Here is a 12,909-nt window from a genome sequence, read left to right as displayed (position 1 = left end):
AGCTGTTACCTGGTCCCGAGTGGTACCACCGTGCCAGTGCTGGCATGCAGGAGTTCACGTCCCCTGATGAAGCTGTGTCTCCTGGGCCCCGCTGGTTTTCTCCCCCGGCAGCTCTGGTGCTCTCTGCCGAGGCCAGTGTGCCACCCTTCACCTGCCCCTTTGCCTTGTACCCTCCTCGGTGGCATTGCTGGACAGTGCCCTGCAGGTTCCTGTCCCTGCTCTTGCTCCTCTGTCCCATGACAGAGGCCACTGGGGCACAAAACCATTAGTGCGGCTCAGGGGTGTGCTGTGGTTGTCAGGTTTGTTTGTTTTGGCTTTTTTTTTTTTTTCTTTCTTTCTTTCTTTCCAGGAAGCACTTAATGTTCTTGTATTTCTGGCTCCGTTTGCCACTTGAGATTTGGCAAAGACGCCAGCTGAGAGTGGTTCCTAAATGTCAAACAGGACAAAATGTTTTGAAACCCCTTTAAACCGAGGCTGAAATGTCAGCGCTTTGTAGCTGGTGGCTTTCTAGGTCCTTGATGGCTCCTGGCATGTGCGGGCAGCAGCAGCCAGTACGCAGGCTGCAGCCATCCTGGGAGGCAGCATTGCTGCTGTGAAACACAGGCTGGTGTATCTTGGGAGCTGACCTCAGCGCTCCAGACACTTGAGCACCTGGGAGCCAAGGAGAAAGGTCTCCGCATGAGTCTCAGGTGCGAGTGAGGCCAGGTGCCCTTGAGGGGACGTGTGTTCCCAAGTGTTTGCCTTTTTATGAGCATCATGGCTGTGGGAAGAGCAGGAGAGCTGGACTGTAGGATGCCCAAAGGAGGAGATACTGGTGGAAGGGTGCTTTGAGAAGTTTTTCCCTACTAGCAGAGGTGGAGAATGGCACCTGTCTTTTGTACATGAGCGCAGGTAGGGCTTGCCCGTGGGGTGTTGGATGTGTGCACGTGTGCTCTGATCTGACCTCGCTGGGGCTCTGAGGGAGCTTGTGCAGGTCTCTGACCATGAGGTGCCCTCCCTGTGGGATGCTGACAGGCATCAGGAGTGGAAGGAAGCACCTCTGAGCACTGCTGTATGCTGTTGCAGAGGAGGAGGCTGCTCCCTGTGATGGTGGCTCTGAGCTGTTTGTGAGGACCCTTCATTTTGAGCACTTCTGCTCCTGACCTTTGCTGGCCGCTCTCACCAGTGCTTGGGTTTGGCAACTCCCCCTCCTTGTGCCCCATGCAGCAAAGCCTTGATATGCCTTACCTGAAAATACAAAAATTCCTGTGATGGCATTTCTCCAAGCTGGCTGCTGAAAGGGAAGTGCCAGGCCCATGTGGTGACTTTTACAAGCCTCCAAGCTTTCCCCATGTCTATGCTCCCCTCCACTTGCCTGGGCCTGCAGCACGTGTGTCCTGTGCAGGGAGATGTCTGCACTTTAACCCCATAGCTGCAAGGTGTGCACGGTCAGGGTGATAAAATGCCAGGCTGGAGGGGAAGGATGGAGCTGGGGGTAGTTTTTGCAGGTGGCTGGGCTGGAGCCTGTGGCCAAGCATCCCTGGGTTCTGCTGGTGGCCTGGCAGAGCCAGCCTGGCCCTGGGCAGGTGGGTTTGCGTACCACAGAAAGCAGGGCACACGCACGAGGCTTTATGTATGCTCAGGGGTTGCTTTTTGATGCAGCTTTCCTCTCCACCAGAGCCTTCTCTCCTTGCACTGTCACCTGGTGCCCAGAAATCAACAGCAGACCTGCTGTCTTGTTGGCTTTGCTGGGTATATTTGCAGCTGTGCCACACAAGCGCATGCTGGTGCTGGGGATACGCGGTGCAGGCAGGTGATCCCTGCCTGATCTTAATGGTCCGCAACCTGTATGCGCTTGGGTGTGCAGGGCCGTATCCTGCTTTGGGTGCCACGCTCGCCCCATGGTGCGGGGTCAGGCCCAGATCCAGGGGCAGCTGTACCCAGGGAAAGGCAGTGGGAGGGTGGAGCAGTGTTTTTATCGAGTTGCTGAGTGGGAATAGGAAGCGTCCTGCCTCTCCAGTGGCACTCACAGCAAGAGGCGCTGGGTCACCTGTTGCATATTTTTCAGTCTTGATAAGTGTGTCCTGAACATGCCCAGCACCTGGGTCCTGTGGGACTGCTAGGGAGGTGGGGATCAGCTGTGACCCTCCTCCCCGCTGTGCCATGGGCAGGCTTCCTGAGCAAGTTTCTATGACACACGAGATGTCCTTCTGGGATGCAGAGGCAAGGTGGCTGTGATGCAGGGAGCAAAGGCAGGAGCGCTGCTTGCTGGGGGTTATCTGCTGGTAATTGTCTCAGAGGCTGCTCCAGGGCGCAGGTGGGGTGGCAGCTGGGAGCATCCAATGCTCGCTCTTGGGGTAGCCTTGCCTCCCCTGCACTGGGCATGAGGTGGTGGATTTGCTTTTGGGGCTGGCTGCTCCTCTGCCCTGCACCCTCCCGCAGAGTGAGCACGGGTTGGTGGCTCCTTTGGAGACCCTTTGTAGGACATCATTGCATTTGCTCTCCGGGGGATAAAGCCAGAGCAGTCCCTGTGTCCTCCTTCAGTTTGCTGCATCCAGCCTGCCTTGTGTTTCTTGTCATGCCGGCGGGCTCTTCCCAGCCCCTCCAAGCAGCATGGCCACTCCAGCAAAATCTGGAAAGTCCCTTTCCATGCAGTGCCCCAGTCAAGGTGGGGGCATTTGAGAGCTCTGTCCTTGGGTAGCGTGCAGGGGATGCAGTTGCTGTCAGGATGGTGGCACCCAAAGATTGCCCTCCCGACATCCGCACTCTGATGCTAGGGGCAGCTTAAAGCTGCTTTTGCCCTTCGCTGCCTCTCCAGTCCGGGCAGTGTATCCTCCACACTGGACGTCTTGTGGAAAAGGATGTTGCAGGAAGGATGCAAGCCCATGTGGCAGGGAGCAGCAGTCCTCTTGGTGCAAGGTGTAGAGAGAGTCTGTGGCCCCAGCGGGGTTTGGGATGTCTTGGCTGGGGACAGGGGTTGTAGCACGCAGCTCAGCAGCTGCTGTTACCAGGGGAAATAGCCCTTCTGTACCAAAGAAGATTTACAGAGCAGCTGTACACACTTCTGATGGATGCTCCTTTGAGATATAAGAGCTCATGGGCATCCTCAAGCATCTGTGGCACAGCTCATTCTGCTGTGGTCCACCGTGGTGTTGGGCGAGAGGTGTGGAGCAAGATGAAGCCCACTTCCCTCTGCTGGGTGCAGGTCGGCAAGTGCAAAAGTGCTTCTTTGGGGTCAGAATTCACTTTCCTTATAAAATAAGCCTTGTCCTTGCCTGGCTGCTTCTGCATTTCCCTCTGCTAACAGGAAGGCAGGTGGGGGCAGTGGGTGCCCCTTGGCATGGGGCAGCTGGAGTCAGTGGGGGTCTGGTGACCTCCGCATTAAGTGGCTGACCCCACTTGGCATGTGGCACCTCTTTATGTCTTGTAGCAGGGGTAGGGGCTTCATGTGGAGTTCCTGTGTGCTGCTTGGTGTTTTTTGTGTGTTATTGTATTTTCTTTTTTTTTCAGTCTTTGAGTAAAAATGCATCTTTAGCAGCTGGGTGTGGAAGGGGCATGCCCAGGTGGGTCTGGCTGCAGAGTGAAGGGCTGGAGAGCCAGGAAATGCCAAGCTGCAGCTGCATAATCCCATAACCCCAGCCCCATGTGGATCTGCACCGAGAGTTGCCTCTCCCCTTGCACAGTGATGGTCTGGCTCTCAAATGCAGCCCACAGTGGATTTCTTAGCAGTGTGTTGTTCCTGCTGCCCCTGTGCAATGCAGCTCTGAGGGACAGGCAGCCACCTCCACAGTCCCCCACGCTGCTGGTGCTCCGCTCTGCAGCGAGCACTTGCCTCTGCTGCTGAGATGCTGTGCTCTGTCAAAAAAAAAAACAAAAAAAAAAAAAAAAACAAAAAACCCACATCTACACCACTGGGTTGTGAAGAAGGCTTTCTAGGCAAGTGTTAGAGATGAGACAGGTCCCCTCTTGCTGGGATGTGGGGATGTAGCTGCAGAGTGTGCCCAGAGGACAAAATCAGGGGTCCAGGTGAGAACTGCTGGGGTGGGCTGTGGTAGTACCGGCAGCTTCCCTGGTGCCGTGGTGCCACAGTTGCTTGCTGCCCAGCAAACCTTTCCCAGTCAGCCCTGGGTGAGCAGGGCCTGTGCCTCCACCCTCTGCTTGCTAGAGCGACCTTTACATGTCAGGCTGTCACGGCAGCAGGCGCCGGGGTGGTGGCTGCTCCTGTCCAGCCACCTTGCAGGGAAGTGGCAGCAGCAGCGGCTTCTGGAGAGTTCCCCAGCTCCTCTTGCGGGTCTCTGCCACCGGGATGTAGGAGCAAAAGGTGAATTTCTCCTCGCTCCCCTTACATGGATGGGGGCCGTGCTTTGCCTCCCCCTTCCCCACACCTGCTGGGGGGAAGGGCTCCGCTGCCGGCAGAGCGGTAGGTGGGGACCTCCTCCATGGCTGCAGTTGTGCCTTCCCCGCTCCAGACAGCGAGTGGTGGTCTCCTGGAGGGGCTCTTTCTCTGCATGTTTTGCACTGCTCTGTAGGTCAGCAGCATGCTGACCCCTGCCCAGCCATTCCCTTGCTGAGCTGCAGCTCAGTAGCAGTGGAGGTCTCAGCAGCCTCCCCCCACCCCAGCTGCCTGTGCCAGGGTTTGGGGAGGGTTTGGGAGCAGCCAGTGCCCTGCCTGGGCTCCTGATGCCCTGCCTGGGCTCCGGCAGGGTGCTGCAGCCTCTTCAGTTTCATCCTCTCTCATGTGAGGGAACAAACGGGCTCATGGGCAAGATGCCCCCCAGACAGGCTGTCATTACCTCCCTCAGCACTTACCAGTTGCACCATGCTCGGTGCAGGGGGGTGGCTGGGGGCAGCTCTTGCCTGCACTCACCATCTCTCTCTCCCTGCAGAGTACAGCCGCTTCGAGTCAAAGATCCACGACCTGAGGGAGCAGATGATGAACAGCAGCATGAGCTCCGGCTCTGGCTCGCTCCGGACAAGCGAGAAGAGATCTCTCTATGTCCGGTAAGGCTCAGACTTCCCTACCTGCCCCCTTGTTTCAGGCAGCTGGAGGTGTGTGGGGTGGGTATATCCCCACAGTGTGGGATGCAGGGTAAAACAGTTCAGCCTGGGGCATGCAGCACCTCTGTGGACGTGTGTTTCAGAGGCGAGGGAACTGAATGTGAGAGATCCATCGTGAAGCCTGAGGGTGCAGCAGGGACACTGGTGCTTTTTCACTGTTTTTTCCAGGGCTGGGTCCTCTGCACTTGAGTGCCTCTTTCAAGGGCTGCTCCGCTTTGGAAAGCTCTGGTGTCTCTACAGAGCCCTGGGTGGCTGCCAGCCAGGCCGACCCACTGGGGACCGCTGGGAAATGGGGAAATGATGGGCATCCAGTGCTGCTTCTGCTTGGGGCAGTGTTCAGGACACTATCCTCAAACCGCTCTCTGCTAACAGGCTTCTACCTGTCTTCTCCTGCCATTCCTGGGGCAAGATCTGGCTGGAGGGGAGATGAGCTCTTAGGAGGATTATTGCTCTGAGCCATAGATGCACTTTTGGTCCAGAGCCAGGAACAGGGCAGGCAGGGGTTAAGCAGCCATGCAGCTCTAACTGCTGCAAGACCTGTGTTGCTAGCACAGCCCCTGCTTGCTGCCTGCCTCCTGCCACCTCCTGCCTGCCACAGCGTGAGTGGGGTGACAGCTAATGAGTAATTTTAACTTGGTAATTAAAATAATCCTGTAAATCCTTGCCTTGCACAGCCTGTTGCAGGTGGGGGCTGGCAGGAGCAGGGGATGCTTCTACTTCCATGTGGGAAGGATGACAAGGGCCAAGGCTGCATCAGCCCCAGCCTGCATCTCCCGCTGCGTGGCTGCTCTATGCAGAGGGGCTTCAGGCTCTTGCTGGACGCAGTGCAAGCCTGGCCTGGCAGGAGGCGAGAGCTGCAGCTATGGGTTCTTGCAATTCATGCCTTCCCCTGAGGCTCTGCAGGGATCTTGCTTGATTTAGCACCCTCGGGCTCTGTGCTGGAGGTGTGCAATGAGCTGGGTGCCATGCTGAATAAACATCTTCTTGCTAGTCCTGCCCTTGCTCCCCTGCTGTCCCATGGACACCCTTGTGGGTAGACCAGGGTTTAGGATGGGTCCAGCTTGAGTTGAGCCTGTGAGTCTCCTGTTCCCTGCCTGGATAGGTGTTGCACATATCAGGGCATGCCTGTGAGCCAGAGCACTCCCCCCTGCCTCTAGGCTGCTTGTAGCATCTTGCATCTCTTGATGCATCCCCCCATGGGGCTTTGGTGGCCTCCACAGCACTGTGTCCCCTCACATACACCCAGGTGGCTTCAGATGGGAGCTGGGCAGCGCCTTGCTGAGAGGGTGATCCAAGGGGAGAGCTTTACCCCACCATGGCCCTTCCTGACCTTCCCTGGCTCTGGTGTCCATGCACCCCACAAACATGCTTGCGAGAGCTGCTGGGTACCCAAGCTGCCCCAGCCCTTCTGGGCGGGGTAGTTTCGAGCACAGTTTACCCGAAACCAGCTGAGCTGCTGCTCTGTGGACAGGACATCAATTACAGGACTTGCTACCCAACTGCTTGAGTCAGCTCTGTGAGGTTGCTGACCTTCCCTGGCTCTGGTGTCCATGCACCCCACAAACATGCTTGCGAGAGCTGCTGGGTACCCAAGCTGCCCCAGCCCTTCTGGGCGGGGTAGTTTCGAGCACAGTTTACCCGAAACCAGCTGAGCTGCTGCTCTGTGGACAGGACATCAATTACAGGACTTGCTACCCAACTGCTTGAGTCAGCTCTGTGAGGTTGTGTTGCACCCCGTGTGCTGTCAATGGGGCTGGAGCCGGGCACCTGAGTGCCTGCCGGAGCCAATTTGGAGGTGCTGGCACTCAACACGTGTTTCAGAGATGCAGCTACACAGCATGGGCAGGGGCGAGGCAGGCTTGCATGCTACTTGCCAGCTGTCTGTGCTGCCACAGGGCAAAGTCCACCGGCACTGGGGCCGTGCTGGGTGGGGATGGGGGTCATGTAGGCATTGTGCGTGGGCACTGGGAGGAGACCATGCTGAGTCCCTGGCACTGTTCCCCTGCTATCCAGCCAAACCATCTGCTCTTCTGGCTGCTCGTGCTGTGTGCCGCAAGCTGTCCTGGGGACAGAGCAGAGCAACCACACTATTGTCTGTCCCTGCACCCTGCATGCCCTGGGGAGCACCCAGCCACGGTGGGTCCTGGGTGCCGACACGGCCAGGGGCTGGTGTCCAGGAACATTGAGCCTTTGGGGGAAGCAAATGCCTCCTGCCTTTGTTTCGCAGGTGGCTGTCCCTTGCACAAATCTTGCTGTGCCTGCCCTTGGATGCCAGTGGCTGCTGTGGGAGGAGGCAGGGAGCTGCAGGGCCAGCACTGCTCTGCAGGGCAGGGTGCAGGATGTGGGCAGGGCACCCCACAGCGTGCCTCAGTTTGGGAACCGGCTTGACCAGTTCCCTGGAGCCTTGGCTCGTGCTTTGCTCCTGCCGGCCATGCGCGGCCTTATCTTTTGGCCAGGAGCTGCCTGCGAGGGTTGCTTACCTCTGGCCAAAGTGCCCTGTGGTGCTTTGCTGCCAGCTCCAGCATGTTGGGGGCAGCACTTGGGTACAGAGGAACCAAGCACAAGAGCTGCCCCCATGCAAGCCCTTTGCAAGACAGAGCCCTGAGCAGGCTGTGAAAGGAGGAGCGACCTGGTGGCTAGGTGTACCTGGATGTGTAGGACTGCAATTGTGTCTCATTCCAAAGAGCCCTTCCCGAGCCATGGAGCAGCCCTTCTCCTCCTCTCCATTCAAGACTGGCTGCCTTGAGCCAGTCCCAAGTGACCTGAAAGGTTTCATTGCCTAGCACTCCCCTGGTGGTTCTGGAGCAGGGATCTGGCTAAAGAAGTGCCCTCCGAGCTCTGCTGCTCTATGGGGACCTGCAGCATGGTCTCTGCGCCCTCACACGTGCACTGTGTGCTTTCAGACACCCCTTAGGTGTCCCTGCAGCAGAAGAGGGTAATGAGCAGGGCAGAGGGTGTCCCTCCTGGTTGAGGAAGGCTCGTTGGTGCCAGGATTGGACCAGCAACCAGCCAGTGTTTGCGGTGGCTGGGCTTGTGTTGGGCTGTGTGGCGAGCGGGGCCAAGGTCCCAGGGGCAAACACAGGGCTTGTGCTGCCAGCAGTGGTGCTTTTAGTGACTGTTCCCTTGGTTTGTTTTTTTGCAAAGTGGATGTATCAAAGCAGACGCATTTTGAGATCTGACATTAGTAGAACGAGTTGTACATCAAGCTACCGAGAGCAGCTTGTGGGTATGGGCTGCAGTGCTGTGTACAATAAAGCGTGTGCAGGAAGGGTGCTCCCCTAGTTTAAGAAGAAAATCTTTTCTGTAGCTGGTTAGTTTAATGTTTAAGATAATTTTAAACTAAATAAAATGTTCTCAGGGGACCTATTTAGGAGTCTGAAAAGGATCAGTTGTGAAAGCAGATATCTATACCCTCAGATGCATTCCTAATTCACAGGCTCTGCACTAACGTAAATAAGGTGCATGGTCTCTGCCTGTGTCACTGGCTGCCAGCAGTGGGGTCTTGCATTCCCCATCCTTCTCCTTGGCCCTGCAGCCCGTGGGGAGCAACCCCGCACCCCAGGTCCCTGCTGCCCTCCTGCACGCTGCTGCTTTCTTGAGGCAGTGTGAGCTTCGCTTGCTTGGTAACCACAGCTGCCTTCAATGCGTCTGTGGTTTGTGCGTCTCTCACAGCCCAGGTCAAGAGCAAGTTGATTTAGTTATTTCTGCATTGCACGGTTTGGGGCTTGTGCTGAGCCTGCCAGGGGGATGTGTGTGTGTGACAGTGGCTGTGCGGCACTGCTTGACTCAGCAGGAGGCTTCCTCAAAGTTTGGGTTTAAATCCTTTAAGGATTTGTACCCATAAGGTATGAAGGTGGCAGTGCCCCAGGAGGTGAGCAGTGCTGCTGCCCCCAGTGCCTAGCCATGCTCAGGGAAAGCCATCGCTCCTCTCTCTGCTTCTCTGCAGAGCCCTATTTGACTATGACCGGACCCGGGACAGTTGCTTGCCTAGCCAGGGGCTCAGCTTCTCCTATGGGGACATCCTGCATGTCATCAATGCCTCTGACGATGAGTGGTGGCAAGCCAGGCTCGTCACGCCCCACGGTGAGAGTGAGCAGATTGGGGTCATCCCCAGCAAGAAGAGGTGAGTGTCCGTCAGCAGAAGCTGTCACGTGTGGAGCATCCTGGAATTCCCTAGCTTCCATGAGCCCTACAGCCCTCAGAGGTCTGCCCAGGGTGGGTTCTTCTTGTGGTCCCAGACCCCCTGCCCCCCCCGTGGCTGTGCAGTGTGAAGGGCACCCCAGTGGAAAGCTGGGGTTGCATGCAGGCCTCGCTGGGGAGCTGTTCCCCAAAGCTGGGTGAGACTACAGGTGAGGAGGGGAGCACTCTGCCCTCTGTGTGGTCCCTGTGGGGATGTAGAGCTGGTGTTAGCCAGTCTGGGGCTCCAAGTGAGAGCAGAGTCACAGCAGTGACTTCAGGCTGCTCCTTGTATGCTGTGACAACCCACCCAGCTCTGCAAGCCAGGTCCCATGAGATGGGAAGTCATGGGGAACAGAATAGCTGTCTGCCACTGCTTTCAGGTCTGCAGAGCCAGCCCCATCTCTGTTCTCCCTCCCTCCGCTCCCGGGAAGGCTGGCTTGTTCCCTCTCCTGCTGCTGCAGACTGTGGCCTTGGCCAGACCCCGGACAGGCAGCTCCACCTCCATCCTTCTCTGGGAAGGAGCTGCCCTTCGCCTACGGGGCTACCTTCCGAGGGTGTGCGGAGCTGCCTGGTGAGCCAAGTGGGTGGCACAGAGGGCACACTGCACAGGACTGGTGGCTCTTTCTCCCGTTTAACTTCTGATCAGGGTGGAAAAGAAGGAGAGAGCACGATTGAAAACGGTGAAGTTCCACGCCAGGACTGGCATGATTGAGTCCAACAGGGTAAGTGCTGAGCTGGTGCTCAGCGGGGCACCCAGAGCTGGTAGCTAGCAGGGGAAGGATGAGTCCCAGCAGCCAGAGCTCCTGGTGGGGCAGCTGGAGCAATTCCAAAGCAAAGAGCAGCATGACTGGACCTGCCCCAGGCCCACATCTGCTCAGCATGAATCCTCCATGCAGAGGGTGAGCAGAAGAGCCCAGGATGGTGCAAAGGCGCTAGGGAAGGACCTCTGGTTGTAGTGGTGGGGGAGCAGAGCCCATCTCACTGTGGTCCATGTCTGGGAGCTGACTCCAGGCAGCTCATGGAGGTGAAGGTACCTGCTGTCACCCCTCGCGTGGAGCACTTAGCAAGCAGACAAGGAAGGGAGAACAGCCTGGCTACCCCTGCAGAGCTGCTGATTGCCCTGTCAGCTTCCCAGCATCCCTACCATGTGTTTTTCTCCATACTTAATTTTTTTCCTACATTACAGTTTTCATGTAATCTCCATTATTTCATTTGAGGATAACTACCCTGACACAGCTCCTCATTGTCTCTTCATTTTAATTTTTCCCACATGCGTTAAACACCATTGTTTTTTCTGTCCTCCCTTCCATCTCCATGTTCTTCAGTCGATCAAAACGAAACGTAAAAAGAGTTTCCGCCTCTCTCGAAAGTTTCCATTTTACAAGAGCAAAGAGAACCTGGCCCAGGAGAGCAGCGGACAGGAACGTAAGTAGCAGCTGGCCAGAGGGCAAGCGTGTGACCCTCAGGTCCCCTGCCTTGGGGGAAGAGATTTGGCACGTTTCCATAGCCAGGGGTTCTGGCATCTGCCCATGTTTGGGTCTGTGCTCCACAGTCGTGCCAGCAGCTAGGGAGAAACCAGAGCTTGAAACAAAGGCAACAGCTGTGGGCTGATGCTCTCTTTCTCTGATGTTCAATGTCTTCATCCTTTCATCCAACTTTACACCTTCCTGACCCCCTGCTCTGCCTCCTCCTGTTCTCCCTTCTCTGCTGCGGGCTCTGCTCCCTCCTTCTGCCTGCCAAGGGCTGCTTCCCTCCAGGTGAGGGACTGGCCACCTCCTGCAGAGCTTCCCCTGTCCCCATCAGGGCTGAGGGGCTGGGGAGGGTCCTGGCTGTGCTCTCCATCTTCCCTAGAAGTGAGTTGCAGTTATGTATTCCCATATTCACTGGTGGAGGAGCTGCCCACCCGCAACTGAGGTGCATCTTTGGCTGGAGACACTGGGGGGTCCCCAGCTCTCAGCTCACAGCACCCTGTGGCTCCCAGCAAAGGCAGGGCATTCAGCTTGTTGCTCCAAATCCAGACATGGGCAGCACTGGAGCTGCTTGCTGAATGCAGCCCCTCCTCCTTCTGGAGGCTAAACTGCATCCACTCCTTCAGCAAGCATTCAGACAGAGCTGCAGTCCTTGCACCTCGTGGAAGAGGAGCTGGGCAAGGCAGAGCAATGTCTGTGCCCCAGTGCCAGCACAGTGAGCCCATTTCCTCCCCTCTGGTGGCTCTCCTGGGCATGATGCAGAGGCAGGAGGGTGATGCTGGGCTTCTCTGGGGGCTGCTGTCCGTGCCACGCTGGCACCAGCTTCTGGTGAGCTGGAGCCTCTGGCCTGCAGTGAAGGTTAAGTCTGTGTGTCTTGAGTATCTCTCGTAGTGCCTAGACGAGGCTGGGCTCCATGCTGGAGCTGGGGGCTCGCTGGGGCGTTGCTCTCAGTCAGCCCTGCAGCGCAGTGATGTAGGACGTGGGGATGGGACAGGCAGTGCTTTTCACCAGGCTGTGCCACAGACCCGCAGCCAGCTCCTTCCTGTGCTCTGCCACTGTTCCTCCCAGCTTGCAGTGGGGGGTCCTTCCCCTGTGCTTCCACAGCCCCTGCAAGCACTGGGGCATGGGCAGCTAACATACACAGGTGGGGAAAAGCGTGGCCGCGTCTGTTAGAGGACTGGTTGTGGTGTGTCTGCCCCCAGAGCAGCCACGCTGTCCAAGTGAGTGCAGAGCTGCTGCACCCTGCCACTACACCCACGAGGCATCACAGAGAAACACCTTGGCCCTGCTTGCTACAAGGTCAGGGCTGCAGCCGCTGCCAGCAGATGCTGCTGTGGCCGCCCTGCCCTCCCTAGACCCAGGGTCGCCCTTGGGGGCAGAGAAGGATGAGCTTGGTGGGGGGGGGGGGGGGTCCAGCCACATAGGGCAAGATGTTGGCAGCAGGCTGATTGCATCAGCTCTGAAAACATTTAACCTCACTTGCAGTTGCAGCTCTGGGCCATTCTGCACTCCTGTCACTAATGCTGGTCTGGCTCTGTCTCCCCCATCCCTCTGACTGCCCTCTCCCACGCTCTCTTCTCTCCCCCTCTCCCCTTTCTTGCTGTCTGTGAAATCAGGACTTCCCTGGGTTAAGTGACGATTATTATGGAGCAAAGAACCTGAGTAAGTTGAATTCCGATGCACATTGTTCACTTTCTGTCGCTGGCATGCCTGGTGGTGCCTGGGGAATGGCCGGGCTCTGGCCAGGGCAGCTGTGCTTCTCTGGGTGCAGGGAAGGAGAAGCTCTGCGGGCGCTGCCCCTCTGCCAGGGAAGGCCGCATCTGCCGGCGGAGGCTGCTGGGCTTGATGAGGTGCCGCTTCTGTATGCGGGAGGGGATGGGGGAGTTTGCTTGGGGATGTTGACTGTGCCCTAAGAGTACCCAGCTGAAGGCTGCCCATCGCACCCAGGGTGAGCTGTACCTCGTCATCCTCCTCTTTCTCCTGCTTCTAGCTGGACTGGCTGTTTTGGAGACTTGGAGCCACTGCCAGTGTGGGTGGGAGGTGGCCATGACCATGACAGGTCCCCTCTGAGTGGGGCGGGTGACAGCGTTTTGAAGTGTTACTACCTTCCTCTGGGGCACCACATACCCAGACCTGAAAAACAACAGTGGTGGGAGCTCCTCAGCTGGGCATGAGTCCCCTGCCAAGCTCCACACCTCCCTAACCAGTGCAGAGCCTGAGCAGG

The 12,909-nt window shown here is 57.4% G+C and overlaps 1 protein-coding gene across 2 annotated transcripts in view; it reads left to right on the top strand.

Moving 5' to 3' along the window:
• The first annotated feature begins 4,870 nt into the window (after nt 1–4,870).
• DLG3 (discs, large homolog 3 (Drosophila)) overlaps nt 4,871–12,909 on the top strand; it is a 14,286-nt gene continuing 6,247 nt past the window's right edge. Inside the window, exons 1-4 of one of the 2 annotated variants that reach the window (XM_010072713.1) lie at nt 4,871–4,980; nt 8,984–9,160; nt 9,863–9,938; nt 10,542–10,641. In XM_010072713.1, coding sequence (XP_010071015.1) covers nt 4,910–4,980; nt 8,984–9,160; nt 9,863–9,938; nt 10,542–10,641 — 424 coding nt within the window. In that variant the 5' untranslated portion in view covers nt 4,871–4,909. Of the gene's footprint in view, nt 4,981–8,983; nt 9,161–9,862; nt 9,939–10,541; nt 10,642–12,301; nt 12,348–12,909 lie in introns of both variants that reach the window. The other variant, XM_010072714.1, reaches the window with a different exon arrangement.

The sequence above is a fragment of the Pterocles gutturalis genome, unplaced genomic scaffold (genome assembly GCF_000699245.1).
Source record: "Pterocles gutturalis isolate BGI_N339 unplaced genomic scaffold, ASM69924v1 scaffold27237, whole genome shotgun sequence".
Taxonomy (NCBI): Eukaryota; Metazoa; Chordata; class Aves; order Pterocliformes; family Pteroclidae; genus Pterocles; species Pterocles gutturalis.
The sequence above is the reverse complement of the archived record's forward strand: the minus strand, read 5'-3'. Positions and strand labels throughout refer to the sequence as shown.